This window comes from Mus pahari, chromosome 7 (assembly GCF_900095145.1).
Source record: "Mus pahari chromosome 7, PAHARI_EIJ_v1.1, whole genome shotgun sequence".
In the NCBI taxonomy this organism is placed as follows: domain Eukaryota; kingdom Metazoa; phylum Chordata; class Mammalia; order Rodentia; family Muridae; genus Mus; species Mus pahari.
This window is the reverse complement of record NC_034596.1, coordinates 102194122-102208077: the sequence shown is the minus strand read 5'-3', so window position 1 is coordinate 102208077 and position 13956 is coordinate 102194122. Positions and strand designations below refer to the sequence as shown.

At 44.1% G+C, this 13956-nt stretch overlaps 1 protein-coding gene across 2 annotated transcripts in view; it reads left to right on the top strand.

Moving 5' to 3' along the window:
* Setd3 (SET domain containing 3, actin histidine methyltransferase) overlaps positions 1-13956 on the top strand; it is a 68494-nt gene that overhangs the window by 9207 nt on the left and 45331 nt on the right. Inside the window, exons 2-6 of one of the 2 annotated variants that reach the window (XM_021201502.1) lie at positions 1522-1631; positions 3285-3377; positions 6520-6668; positions 8509-8581; positions 8851-9107. In XM_021201502.1, the coding sequence (XP_021057161.1) occupies positions 1529-1631; positions 3285-3377; positions 6520-6668; positions 8509-8581; positions 8851-9107 (675 nt within the window). In that variant the 5' untranslated portion in view covers positions 1522-1528. The remainder of the gene's footprint in view (positions 1-1521; positions 1632-3284; positions 3378-6519; positions 6669-8508; positions 8582-8850; positions 9108-13956) is intronic. The other variant, XM_029541167.1, reaches the window with a different exon arrangement.

Below are 13956 nucleotides of genomic sequence, written 5' to 3'. Positions count from 1 at the left end.
CCCCCCCCCCCCCCCCCCCCCAGATTGTTAAAGATGTGCTTGGTACCTCTTTGACAGCTCTGTTTAAAAGTTGGAAACAGGCACCCCAAGTTAGCTGAATCACAAAAAGAACCGTTATGTGTAGCAAAGTTTTGAGTCATAAGTGTGAAGTCTGAGTAATTATTTCAAATCTACAAGGTTAGGGAAATCACACAGCATAAATGAATTTTGTTAGTGAAAACGGTCAAAGCAGAATTGGATTTAGGAAATGACTTTACTACCTCATTCTCTCAGTCATCCTTCTTAAACTGTACTTCCTTCCTTGCCCTCTGTCTTCAGTTATTTGGGCATTTGGAGAATTATCTCTGCTGATTTGCTTTGGGTGTGACTTAATCTATGGCCTCAACTCTGAGCCCTACAGGCCTGGCTTTCCCTGGTTTTGCTATCCTTCACATTGGCCACTATTGCCTACCCAGGGAATGGGGAGCTTGTTTACTCAGTGCCTTTATGTTGAGAATCAGCCTGGATGGTGCAGCTGATCCATGGCTTCAAGCTGGGGTCTGCTGCTTGGTGCCTCTGGTCTCTTGGCCAAGTCACAGCATCCTCTCAGCTACCTAACAGCTGGAGTCCTCAGTATCGACCTTACTAGGCTGTGGTGGCCACATGGACAAATGCTTATGGCCCTTGTAATAAGTATCCCCTTTCCCCCTGAGCTTCCAGCTGTGCTTGGTCATAGCTCTTCCTTTGGTGCTGGAAACAAATAATCCTGCTTTGCTGCCTTCAGAGAGACAAAAACACAAAAAAATATGAATGTATTTCCAGAGGTTCTGTGATTTAATATACAAAAGTCTTTCCTTATATGCACAATGGTCAAGCTGTGTCTCACCCACCCTGTATAAATGTATATTTTTATTTTAGGAATTGTCCTCATTCTTCAGTAGAACTCATGAAACATGAAGTCATTGTTTCATGACTGTTTGTATAGTTTGTATATGAGAACCCTTACCTTTTGAGTGGAACAGATTAAGAATCTGCCCGACTTAGAATCCTGTCCTTTAGGGGCATTAGACTAGTTATCCAAAATATATATCTTTGGTGTTTGTCTGGGAGGACTAAATTATCACTATGGGAAGTGGTTGTTTTAAGGACAAGTGACTGAGGATCTAGTATTTCTGACCGTCCCCTACTGTGTGTGTGTGTCTGGTATATGCATCAGCACTGTCCCCTAGTTGTCCTGCAGTAATGCATCAGTATGCACTGTGAAACTCGCAATAGCTCCAATGTGTAGAGTAGGCTTGGCCTCTGCCTGGTGTCCTGGTGAGAAGGAGTGCGCTTGGTCTGCCGAGGCTGCTGTGCGTGCTTCTCTTCCTGTTTGGAGGCCTCAGGTTATCTTTACATTTTTCCCCGTAAGAAAATTCAAGATATGAATTGAGGTAAGATCTTAGCAATGAAAAATGAAGATGTTCCCATGCCACATCTCGTTTCTTGTTATTATTCTTTGATGATATAACTTTCATTTCTTTGTCTTTTCTCTCTTTGTAGTCAGAAAATGGGTAAGAAGAGTCGAGTGAAAACTCAGAAATCAGGTACTGGGGCTACAGCCACCGTGTCACCAAAGGAAATTTTGAACCTGACAAGTGAGCTGTTGCAGAGTAAGTGTCCCGTTCTCCACCCCATCCCCACCCCACCAGCTGTCCTTGCCACACGTGGCAATGCCTTTCACTCCTCTACAGGGGTGTGGGGCTCTCTGGGACAGGGCCTTCTTTACAGCAGCTTGTGCTCTGCCATTCTTAGAAGCCATGGACCTGGACATTGCAGAGCTTCCCTCACCTTAGCCCCTCTGCAAAGTGGGGGCGCCTGTTTGGGCATGGACCTGTCAGCCACTGAGCTTGATCCTTTCCAGATCCATGGTCAAGAACAGGTTCCACTGCTCTGTAGCAGTGTGGCCTTGTATGAACAGCTGAGGCTCAGTGTCCATTAGCAAACACAGGTCACTGTCTCTAGCCCTTGACAAGTACCACAGGAGATGTGGCATGTGAAGATGTATCATGGCTGGTAGCCCTAGGTAAGCCCATCATACCTCCTCCTAGAACAGAATAGCTTACCTGTATTCTCAGTGGTTACATAAGTATGTTTCTGGTTTCCACATGAAGGCTGAGAGTTCCTAGTTTAAAGTGAAATGTTGTTGCCCACACTTTTTAAAGCTAAAATACTTTGATAATTTTGAGTTGTGGGTTCAAACTGGTGCTGCTGATAACTTGGGCATAGCCATGATTTTTTTTGCCCTTATATTTAGGTTGACCTTTTCCCCTTATGCATAGGTAATATAACAGCTAAAACTCAAGTAAAAATAGAGCTTTTCTTCAAAAGTAGAAAGTGCCAGTAGTCAGGTCACTGTGGGGCCGCTCCCTGGGTACTTTGACCTGTGCTCGCCCTGCATCCTGTCACTGGTTTCCCTCCCTCCTGTTGGAACACAGGTGGCTTTCACCCCCACTCGTGCTTTGCTGCTATCTGTTAGGGCCTCAGTCAGCACTTGGTGGGGAGAGAATGAAGTCAGACTGTTTAACCTGAAAAGTTAGGTGTCAGCACATAACCAGATCATGTTAATTATTTGCCACATGCTCTTTCCTCTTTAGTGAGCTGGGGCAGTGGATTTGGCAGGAGTATGGGAAGGAGACTGTCTTTAAGCTATTGCAATACTTAGCGAGGCTGTGCTCCCAGGAGGCAGACTGCCAGGATGTTCCAGAAGGTCCAGCCCTGGCCCCCAGTAGGTGTTGGTTCTGCAGGTCGGCTTCTTCCGAAGTCTCTTAGCTTCTTTTCCAGCATGACTGTGTCATGTCTTTTGTAGCACATACACATGGATGTGAAGTGTTTGTCAACTAATTGACCTTATGCTCAGTTTAGCGGGTTTCCTTTGAGAGCCATTGTTCTGGAACTCAGCTAGAAAGGCACCTTCACCATCTAGAAGAAGTCAGGGAAAATACTTCTCAGTTTAGCTTTGCTTTCAGATTTCAGCTGTTCGCAGATATGTTCTGAGGAGAGTTACTAGAAAGGGTGGGAGCATACATGGGGACACTGGGCCGAAGCTAGGGAAGGGGCATCCTTGGGTATCAGGTCATTTGCATGCTTTGAAAAGTGTACAGAGTATCTCCATTTGCTTTCTAGGTCATGAACATATACATACATGGCTAGAGTAGCTCTGTCCTTGAACATAAGTCAGGAACGAGATGGAAACCTTCCTTGTTTTGCAGACTAGTGGGTTAAAGTGGAGGAAGAGTTCTTACGCAGTGGCTTTCACCTTACAGAATGTAGCAGTCCTGCACCTGGCCCAGGGAAAGAATGGGAAGAGTACACGCAGATCCGGGCTCTGGTTGAGAAAATACGGAAGAAGCAAAAAGGTAAAATTGTTGGAATGATGCTGCTGAGGGAAGCTGGGCATAGGTTAGTGGGTTCTGAGTAATTAGCCTCAGGTGATAGTGCCTGTGATAGAAAAATGAGGCAGCACCCAGAGTCCCACAGGGACTGTTGTCCACTTGAGTGAAAGGAATAAGTGCTGAGCTCCGGGGGCAACATTTGTGCCCAGGGGATAACATGACATGACTTTTATTTATTTTTATTGTATGGCATATGTATGGGTCTTGTTAACTCTTGTTTATTTGACATGTGAAGTGGTGTTGGTTAGTGTCTTACCAGGTGTTTAGGGTTGACTCCAGCCCATCATTTTTCTTCCTGGCAGTGTGACTATGTAGCCGTTAGCCATTTGTATCAGCCTTTCTAGTTGCTGGGATTATAGTCATGCACCATCACATCCAGCCCCAGCCCATCTTGATTAAGAGATAGTTACATTTCATTTCTTTACTTTTTTTTTTTTTTTAAAGATTTATTTATTTTATGTATTTGAGTACACTGTAGCTGTCTTCAGACACACCAGAAGAGGGCATCAACTCCCATTACAGATGAGCCACCATGTGGTTGCTAGGAACTGAACTCAGGACCTCTGGAAGAGCAGCCAGTGCTCCTAACTGCTGAGCCATCTCTTCAGCCCCTACCTCTTAGAGGGGGGGTATGTGGGGGGGGAGAGATTGGCTTTCATTTCATGCTCATGAGTATTTTGCCTACGTGTATGTGCATCAATGCAGTGCCTGTGGAAGCCAGAAGAGGGAGTCAGATGTCCAAGAACTGTTATAGACTGTTGCGCTCCACCATGTGTGTGCTAGGAATTAATTGAACCTGGGTCCTCTAGAAGAGCAGCCAGTGCTCTTAACTCCTGAGTCATCTCTCTAGGCCCTGCACTGTACTTCTTTTTTTTTTGGTTTTTCGAGACAGGGTTTCTCTGTATAGCCCTGGCTGTCCTGGAACTCACTCTGTAGACCAGGCTGGCCTCGAACTCAGAAATCCTCCTGCCTCTGCCTCCCAAGTGCTGGGATTAAAGGCGTGCGCCACCATGCCCAGCTGCATTGTACTTCTTAAGCTGTGTTTTTACGGGACATATGTAGTAGCCATCTTAATTATTCTTAGCCAGGTTGGCAAAAGGACTGTCAGTTTGAAAAAGCTGTAGAGCACAAAAAGAATGTTGATATGCACGGCCATGTGGACAGTAGCAGAGAAAGCAGTAAGGAGTATACACTGCAAAAGATGACCTTTTATAGTCTGGAAAAACATGATTGTTTTCCACTTGCTGCCTTAAGTAACCGTCTTGTTCTCTTTGGACACCTGAAATGGCATAGTCTGTATATAGCTTGGATGGCCTTGGACTCCAAGTCCAGGAGAGCAGGTTTCCAATTGGTTCATGTGGACTTGATGATGTTACTTATCTCTCATCAAGTTGCCCAAAACATCTCTGCTTATCTGAGTCTGCCTTCTTAGATCGTGTTAGTAGGCTGCACTAAAGTTACAGAATGAGCAGAACAAAATTTCTTTCCTTTTTTTTTTATTATTTTCTTTATTTACATTTCAAATGCTATCCCGAAAGTTCCCTATACCACCCGCCCCGCCCCTGCTCCCCTACCCACCCACTCCCACTTCTTGGCCCTGGCCTTCCCCTGTGCTGGGTCATATAAAGTTTACAAGACCAAGGGGCCTCTCTTCCCAATGATGGCCGATTAGGCCATCTTCTGCTACATATGCAGCTAGAGACACGAGCTCAGGGGTACTGGTTAGTTCATATTGTTGTTGCACCTACAGGGTTGCATCCCCCTACAGCTCCTTGGGTACTTTCTCTAGGCAAAATTTCATTTTAAACTTTACCGAGCTCAAATCATTTGTCTTCCTTAGTTTCTGTTCATGCCTGGCATGGCATAGAGGTGTGTCAGGAAACTTCAGGGTGGTGAACTGGGTTAGGTTCTGTGCCTGTCTCCTCATGATAGTAGCATGCTTCTTGCTCCTCACTTAATTGTAATGAGACCGTTACTCTAATGCATAACTTTTCATCTTTGTGAATATTTAAAACCTGATGGAAAGTCTAGAAAAGAAGGTGGATGAGAGTCTCTACCCAGATTGTATACTTGCTGCACTCCCATCGATCGGCTCAGGCCCTCCCTCCTTCCTTTCCACGTGCTCATCCCCACCCTCCACCTTTCTTTTGATTTCTGTATTTGGGTTAAGAAATGAAAGATTCCAGATAGAGCTGCAGCTCTACACTGCTCTTTCAAAGGTCTTTGTCTTTACTATGAACACTTTTTGACTCTACCTGAATATCATATAACTATAAATAGAAATATAATCATGTAAATTTATGTAATTTATGTCATGTTTGAGTTTACATTTTTTTCTATAGTTATACTTTACTATTTTGTGTGTTTGAGTGTGTTTTGTTTATATGCATGTAAGTACATCATGTGCATGTCTGATGCTTGTGGAGGCCAAAAGAGGGCGTTAGATCCTCTGGTACTAGAGTTATGGCCTACTATGTATGTGGGTGCTGGGAATCAAGCCTGAGTCCTTTTTGAGAGCAGCCAATGCTCTTAGTTGCAGATCCATCTTTGCAGCCACATGCCTGAGTTTTAAACACATGCTATACTCGTGTTTTTTTTTTGTGTGTGTGTGTGTCTGTGGACACCCTCAGATCATACTTACAGACTGCCTGTGTTAGCCCTGCATCTTTGTGTTCTTAGTGTCAGACCTGCAGAACATTCTCCTCTCTTCCAACCAGCAGTGCACAGAGACAAGCTGCTGATGTTATTTGATGGGGACATTGTGAGGAGAGAGATGGCATGTGGCAGATCCCAACCACAGTTGTGGTAACTAAGTCTTCTTTCCCTTTGCCATTGATACTATGTAGCTGAGGTACTTCATGTTCAATGTTCTTGTCACATGGTGTCAGAACAGTCTAGTGCTCTGATTGGCAGCTTGGGTTTTTAATTCCCCTTTCCTGGAGCTTGCTCAGGTATGTACTGAGACTATCTGGTGGTTAATTTAGATTATTCAGGGTAGGGGTGTTAAGATGAGGGCTAGTGTGAGCTGTGCTCTGCCTTTATGCTCTAGAGCCATGTGATGAAATGTGTCCTAAAGTAGCTCTTGTTTCCAACATGGATGATATAGGTCTGTCTGTTACTTTTGATGGGAAAAGAGAAGATTACTTCCCTGATCTAATGAAATGGGCCTCTGAAAACGGGGCTTCTGTCGAGGGTTTTGAAATGGTTAACTTCAAAGAAGAGGGCTTTGGTTTGAGAGCAACAAGAGACATCAAGGTGAGTTTATTATCTGTTGGTCTAAGGGGGTTTAAGTGTGTTCGAACCATTGTATGGTTTTGAGATTGAGCTAAAGGTATGGGACAGAGACCCCTGAGGCCCGTCTAAAACTTTGTGGGTATGTAGGCAGCATTCTCTATCCTTGTGGGCTGCAGTGCCTTTATCTGACCACATGGGCCTCAGTCTGACAGCATTCTAGGGAGCCCTGCTAGTTCATCCTCCTGGAGAGCTGTGTCATTTACCTTGCCCTAGAGCAAGGCCTTTACAGGCCTCTGTGAGGAGACTATGGAATGTGCATGATAGGATTTTGAGACTTACTAAGGAAAAGGAACTGGACTTAATGGTGGGAGAGAGAACACATCCAATCCTGTAATGGGTAGGGATGTAGGAGGGGGAGGCAGGCTGGAAGGTAGGCCCTTGTTCTGGATAACCTAGTGGCTGAAAGTGTTACTTATAGAAATGCTGCAGTAGGAGAGGAGGGGAGGACTGGGCATCTGGAGCTTTTCAGACAGCCTCTCTGCTCCTTAGTTCTACTGTCCTAAACAGGAGGGGTCACTTAGTCACTTAGCTTGTTTGCCAGTGGGGAGAAAGAGCTGAGCTTAACCTGTGGGTGCTGGCTGCCCCAGGATGTTCATTCTGTTTTGTACTCTCCACCCCGTGCCTTACAGGGCAAGCTCACATAGGGCTTGGAGGGAGCCGGTGTGCCTAAGGTTAGGTGTGAGCATCTGCCTGCTTCTGGGATTCAGCAGGATATATATTGAGTGACCCTTTACTATAATCCTGTATTTCAGTTGCTGAAAAGCTTGAATAGAAGAAATGGATATTAGTTTGGTCTCCTCAGACCTCCAATAACTTTTTGACCAAGCTCTTGTTAACCTGTTGTCCTCACAACTCTGGCATATTAGGTATCTGTTGAGTACCTACTGTGTGAGGAATATTCATTTTTATTATGTCAGATTCATAGAAAAATCTAGGACTTCTTCATGTATGATACTTATAATCTATTGTAGGGGACAAAGGAGAAAAGCATTCAGATAGTGGTACTAACAGAGGCAGAATGTCACTGGCCTTTCTCTTGTGTCAGATGAGAAGCCTCATTCATGCCAGTATTGCCCAATATCTTAGCCATGGTCTTACTGGTGCTTTTCTTGGGAACACTGTCTTCACAGTCTGGAGGCTGGAAGGTGGAAGGTTAAGGTGCTGTGCGTGGGGTTCTGCCAAGGGCCTTCCCTGTACTTCACACCAGACTCGGTCCTGGCATGGTCCTATGTGACAGAGCTCTAGGCATGGGCTAAGCAGTAGAGGTAAACATGAGTATACCCAAAAGAAGTGTCACACATCTAAAGATTGGAGAGGCCGAGGATGTTTGTGGGCTGGTGCCATAGCTGCTGCTGTGATTTGAATCCCTGTCCAGCAGCAGCTCTGCTCTGGTTTATTGCCTCAGTAGAAGCAGTTCACTTTTAACATATGAGGTCTTGGGTTAAAGGTAGGGATTATCTCATTTTTAGAACTTGAAAGTCTAAGTATAGCATGCAGTAACATACTTTTATGTTCTACTCCAGATGTTCTACTTGCTTCAAAGTAGCTGAAAGTCTTGTTCTATGTTATCAGTATAAAGACTGTATGGTGCTAGTTTTTCTCACAGATAGAGAATTTTAGATTATGCTTATACTCTTTTAAGTATAGTTCACATGTGAATATTTAAAACATACCTGATATTTAGAAGTGCTGATATAAAGCTATATTGTATTTCCTTGTGGTTGGCTTTCTGATAGATAAAGTTGAAATGATTGTAGCATGTTGTGAGATTCTACTGTTTTCTTATTTTTTTTTTCTCTAGGCAGAAGAATTATTTTTATGGGTTCCACGAAAGTTACTAATGACTGTTGAATCTGCTAAGAATTCAGTATTGGGTAAGAATAATTTATTTAAGGCAATGTACAAGTTATACAAATTTCATTTCTGACAATAAAAGATCATGCTTGGTTGTTTTTTCAGCTGATGACATAGTCCCTCAAATCCATAATAAAGTTTTCCATTTTATGTCCAAAGAAAGATGCATGTGACATGAACTATTATATGATCTTGGAATTTTGTGCTGTGATTTTTAGAATGTTTTGTGTTGTGGCCTTTTAAATGAGTCCATGACACTTACCCTGCTATAACTTCTGGGTTGATTTAGGGCCCCTGTATTCCCAAGACCGAATTCTCCAAGCTATGGGAAACATTGCACTGGCCTTTCATCTGCTGTGCGAGAGAGCCAGCCCCAACTCTTTCTGGCAGCCATACATTCAGACCCTCCCCAGTGAATATGACACCCCTCTCTACTTCGAAGAAGAGGAAGTGCGATGTCTTCAGTCGACACAAGCCATCCATGATGTCTTCAGCCAGTATAAAAACACAGCACGCCAGTATGCCTATTTCTATAAAGTCATCCAGGTGAGCAGGGCAGGGAGGAGGGCATGGTCTTACAGGTCAAGCACTTGGCTTCGAAGCTTGAGGGTACTCAGGCACCTTTGTCATTTCCACTTTCGTAGAACTACTACCACATTATTTTAAATGTATCTGAGCCGGGCGTGGTGGCGCACGCCTTTAATCCCAGCACTCGGGAGACAGAGGCAGGCGGATTTCTGAGTTCGAGGCCAGCCTGGTCTACAAAGTGAGTTCCAGGACAGCCAGGGCTATACAGAGAAACCCTGTCTCGAAAAACCAAAAAAAAAAAAAAAAAAAAAAAAAATGTATCTGGCTTCATCAGCATCCAGGATCAATACAAGCAGAAGTACTCTCTCACTGACTAAAGTTGCTGAGCTTTTCGAAAATGAGATTATAAGATTTTACAAGTTGTGAACTTTATCAAATATAAAAAGGTTCCCTGTGTGTAATGTTTCTAGGAAAATTAGAATTGATTTTTGGGAGCTGAATAGATGGCTTAGAGGTTAAGAGCCCTTATTGTTCTTGCAAAAGACCAGGGTTCAATTCCTAGCACTTGCGTGATGGTTTATAGCCATCTGAAATTCCAGGTCCAGGGGGATTGGTGCCCTTTTCTGACTTCCTAGGGTACAGGGCATGTATACAGTGCACAAACATACATGCAGACAAAACACTCATAGAGAAAATGAATAAATCTAATAAAAATTAAAAACTTAAAAACATTAGGAAACAGAAATTGGTAAAAGTTAAAATTAATTTCTACTATATTCATTAGTTGAAAAAAATTGACAGTTATGTTAACTGCAAGGCGATTTGCTTATGTTTGTCAAAGTGTACTACTATTTATTGCATAGTTTTTCTTAGGTAGTTCTAAGTGAAAGTGTCATGCACACATCTCTAGAGGGTTGATTTGACTTTGTCTGTTTTGGGGTTTCCTCTGACCTTTTCTGGAAGGGGCAGAGCCAGTGCTGCAGCTCCCCACTGAGCTGAGCAAGAGGTGTCTTCTCCAGACCCCTCTTTGCAGTACTTGGGTCTACCTCTGCCTGCTACACCTGACCGTGGAGAACAGGAATGGTAGCTGCTTGTTCCCTTCCTTTTCTTGGGCAGTTTGACAACCTGGGTTGGGTTGATGTGGTTATTTTGTAGATCATCTGTCCTACAGTGTTTTGTTTCATTTTGAAATGTAATAATCTCACTTTATTGCTTAATGAAATAGTTTTATTTATTACCTTATTCATTCATTTATTGTTGTAAAGGTGACTTAATTTGAATGTGTGTGCATTGTGCTAGGGTCTTGTGCTCGCTGGGCGAGCACTTTCCTGGCTGTCCGTCCACTGTTTTACCTTTACAGCACGTAAGGAGCAGCCCTTGCAGGGAAACTTCTCCCCTCCTGCCAGACGGCCCAACTGTTTCAAAGGTCAGAGGATTCTTGCCTCAAATAGCAATTGTTTTGCCTTTCTAACCTCAAGGTTTAGGACATTATGAAGAATGGTAATACATAGGTTTTCTTTCAGGCTTATCTAATTTAAAAAATGTTGATGGAGCTAGATTTTTAGATTTTTAGATTTTTTAGATTAAAAAACTTTGCCTCTTTATTTATGATGTCCTAGACTCCTACATCTGACATCTGGTATGGCTCTTTGTCTTCTGGAGGTGTTATGCTTTGACTTTTTAAATTTTATTTTATTTTAATGAGTGCCTTGGCATTAAGAGTACCTCTGACTCTCTGCCTGTCTGTCCTGTCCGTCCCCGTCTCCTCCCCACCCCCGTGTGTGTGTGTGTGTGTGTGTGTGTGTGTGTGTGTGTGTGTGTGTGTGTGTATGTGTGGGAAGAACACAGGCTTTGTAGTAAGACAGACCTCTGGAAAACCTGATTCCATCATACTTGCTGTTCAAGTGGAGTTTGTAGTAACTGAGGGTGGGCTCTGAAGCCGACTTGCCAGAGCTTACCTTCCTCACTCTACTGCTTAGCGATGTGCTGTGCCTCAGTGGGCAGTCTCTGTGCTTCCCTTGGCTGTAAGGTGGGAAGGTACTGCCCAGAATTGCAGGGGAAGGTGAACAGAAGGAGGTGAAGTGTGTGAATGAAGCCCTGGGCTGCAGACACTCCATTGTGTAATTGTCACCTTCAGGACCTCCAACTTCAGCCAGCCTTGCTTGGTTGTTACAGGTTCTTCTCCCTGGGTTGGGCTACTTTATTTACATCAGTCTTTTCACCCTTTTCTCTTACAAATTTCAAGGTAGTTGAGGATAGTGAAAAGCCTCCTGCCAGGCCCCAGGGTGGGAGGGCTCAGGCTGGGAACTGGGTCCAGCTCTCAGTTCTAGGGTTGACTTGGGAACTCTTAAATCTTGAAAGTTCAAGCAGGTTTTAGTGTTTTCTGTAGTTTAAAATAATGCTAAATGGCTTACTGCAAAGTCAGGTGGGCACTGTGGGAAAAAACTCTGCTCTTAGAGCTCAGAGTGCCCGCTGTTTTGTGAGAAGCACTGACTTGCAGTCTGTCACCATGGTTCTTTTCCTCCTCCTTTTCCTCTTCCTCCTCAGTCTTTGGTTTTGTTTTCTTTTTTTGAGACAGGATTTTGTTATATACTCCCAGCTGGCCTAGAATTTGTTATGCAGACTAGGATGGCCTTGAGTGTTTCTGTCTCAGTGCTGGGATAACAAGCATGCTGCTCTCTAGCCTAGCTAACTCCTGGGGTTCTTTTTCCGGGTGACTGTCACTAACAGGGATAAAGATGAAGAGCAGAAGGAAATACTCAAGTTGAAAACACATCATACACATCATGAGCTTTTGTAGAAAGTATTGTCTTCTCTCTCTCTCTTTCTCTCTCTCTCTCTCTCTCTCTCTCTCTCTCTCTCTCTCTCTCTCTCTCTCTCTCTCTCTCTCTCTCTCCCTCTCCCTCTCCCTCTCTGAGACAGGGTCTCACTATGGCTGACCTGGATTTTGCTATGTAGACCAGGTTGGTGTCAAACGCACAGAGATTTGCTTGCCCTCACCTCCGGAGTGGATTAAAGGCGTGCTCCACAATGCCTGACCTGTTAGAAAAGGACCTCTAAGCAGCTTAGAACAAGAGGCAAAACCTGAGAGCCCACCCAGCAGCTCAGGGTTGTATGAGGAGGTGTAGTGGCCATAGTGGCCGATTTAAGGAGCAGTTGTTGTGCATTAGCCAGAGGTCCAGAGCTAATAGAATGAACAGATAACACACTAAAGGGATTTATTAGAGTACCTTACAGGCTGAGGACCAAGAGTTTAACATCTGTCATACTATAGAAAAGAAAAGGCAAGAGTCTGGTAGGTAGTTGTTCAGTCTACAAGGCTGGGTGTCTCTGAGGGTTCATGGAGAGCTGCTGGAGTGTCCATCGCACCTTGCACTGCGGGTTCATGAAGAGCTGCTGGAGTATCCCTCGCAGAGATACTTGTCTGTTAGAATCCTGAAGAAGTTGGATTTCATACCGACTGCAGCAACTGGAGGGTGAATTTGCTGGTGAGAGTGAGGGCAAGCAAGTAGAAAACAGTCTCCTTCCCCGGGTCTTTTTATGTGAGCCACCACCAGAAAGTACCATCCAGGTTGTTAGATCTTTCTTCAAATGATCTCATTAAGAAAATTCTCTCACAGGAGTAACCAACAACTTGGGTCCCTATCAGTTCCAGATGTTGTCAAGTTGACAGCCAAAATTAGCCATTACACTTGTTAAACCATCTTTTGAGTCCAGCTGTTTTTCTTGTTTTAGGTTATTCTCATCACATCTGAAAGTGTTGAATGGTAAATCGGAGTAAATAGAGATGTTTTGGTTGTCTGCTGCTATTCTGTTTGTGTGTTGCCTTCCCTCTTCCTCATGCCTTCTCAGAGTTGGGTGTTAGGCAGCTAGCAGCTCAGTGCAGCATCATTGGCTCAGCGCTTAGGAAGAGCGAGGAGACCCATGTTAACATTTCATCACATGATCTCTCCTTGGGAATATCTTCAGTTTTTGTGTTGGTGTTTTGCTTTTTCATTGAAGATCTTCATCTTCTCCAGGGATGTGAAAACCCTTCCCCAGACAAATACACATATGAGCTCTGCCACAGATCTTTGCAGGGCACAGGTAGGGGTGTCCATGTTCCATTCCTAGTTGTTATTATTTCCATTTAGAGTCGTCTTGCTGGGTGCTAGATTGAGGGCTGGCTCCTTTGTTAGGGCTCAGAGTCAGTGTGTCTATGGTGTGCTCCTACCCTTGGCAGGTCTGTAGAGAGAGCCACACTGTTCTCCAGTGTTCTGTTCTAAGGGCGTTATGACTGACTTCTACTAATCATACATTTCTTTAGGATTTACATTTCTCTGTACTGCACTTTTAGTTTAATGCTATGTTGGTCTTTTGTCTTTTGCTTGTTTTAAGTCAGTGTTCTCCCAGCGTCTTGCTTTGGTCAAGGGCTTCTTGGTGCGGGCACTTTGTTTGTTCAAGTGAACTGACTTTAGCTTGCTTTATAGAGTTTGTTTTAAAATGCACTCCTGCCAGCCTCCGCTCTTCCTCCCTAGTGTACTGGTTGGAGGCTTGGGTGTCTGGTCTCCCAGGGGTCCTTCCAGATCCTGCACTGAAGTCTTTTTTTTTTTTTTTTTTTCTTTCTTTCTTTCTTTTTTTTAATGAAGGGCAGGCAAGCAAGGCTTTATTGAGAAGTAGAATAACAGCTCCTGCAGCAGGGAGACCCTGAACATAGGCTGTCTCCCTGAGAAAGGGTTCTGAGGCAGTGTCCACCTAAGATCAGACTGGGAAGATACAGCCATCTCTATCCCTTAGGTTCTAAGCATGAGACCTGGCAGTGCCTCAGGCGCCTGGCACTGATGCAGCACCTGCTGGTGGAGCGTTGTACTGCAGTTTGAGTTTAACA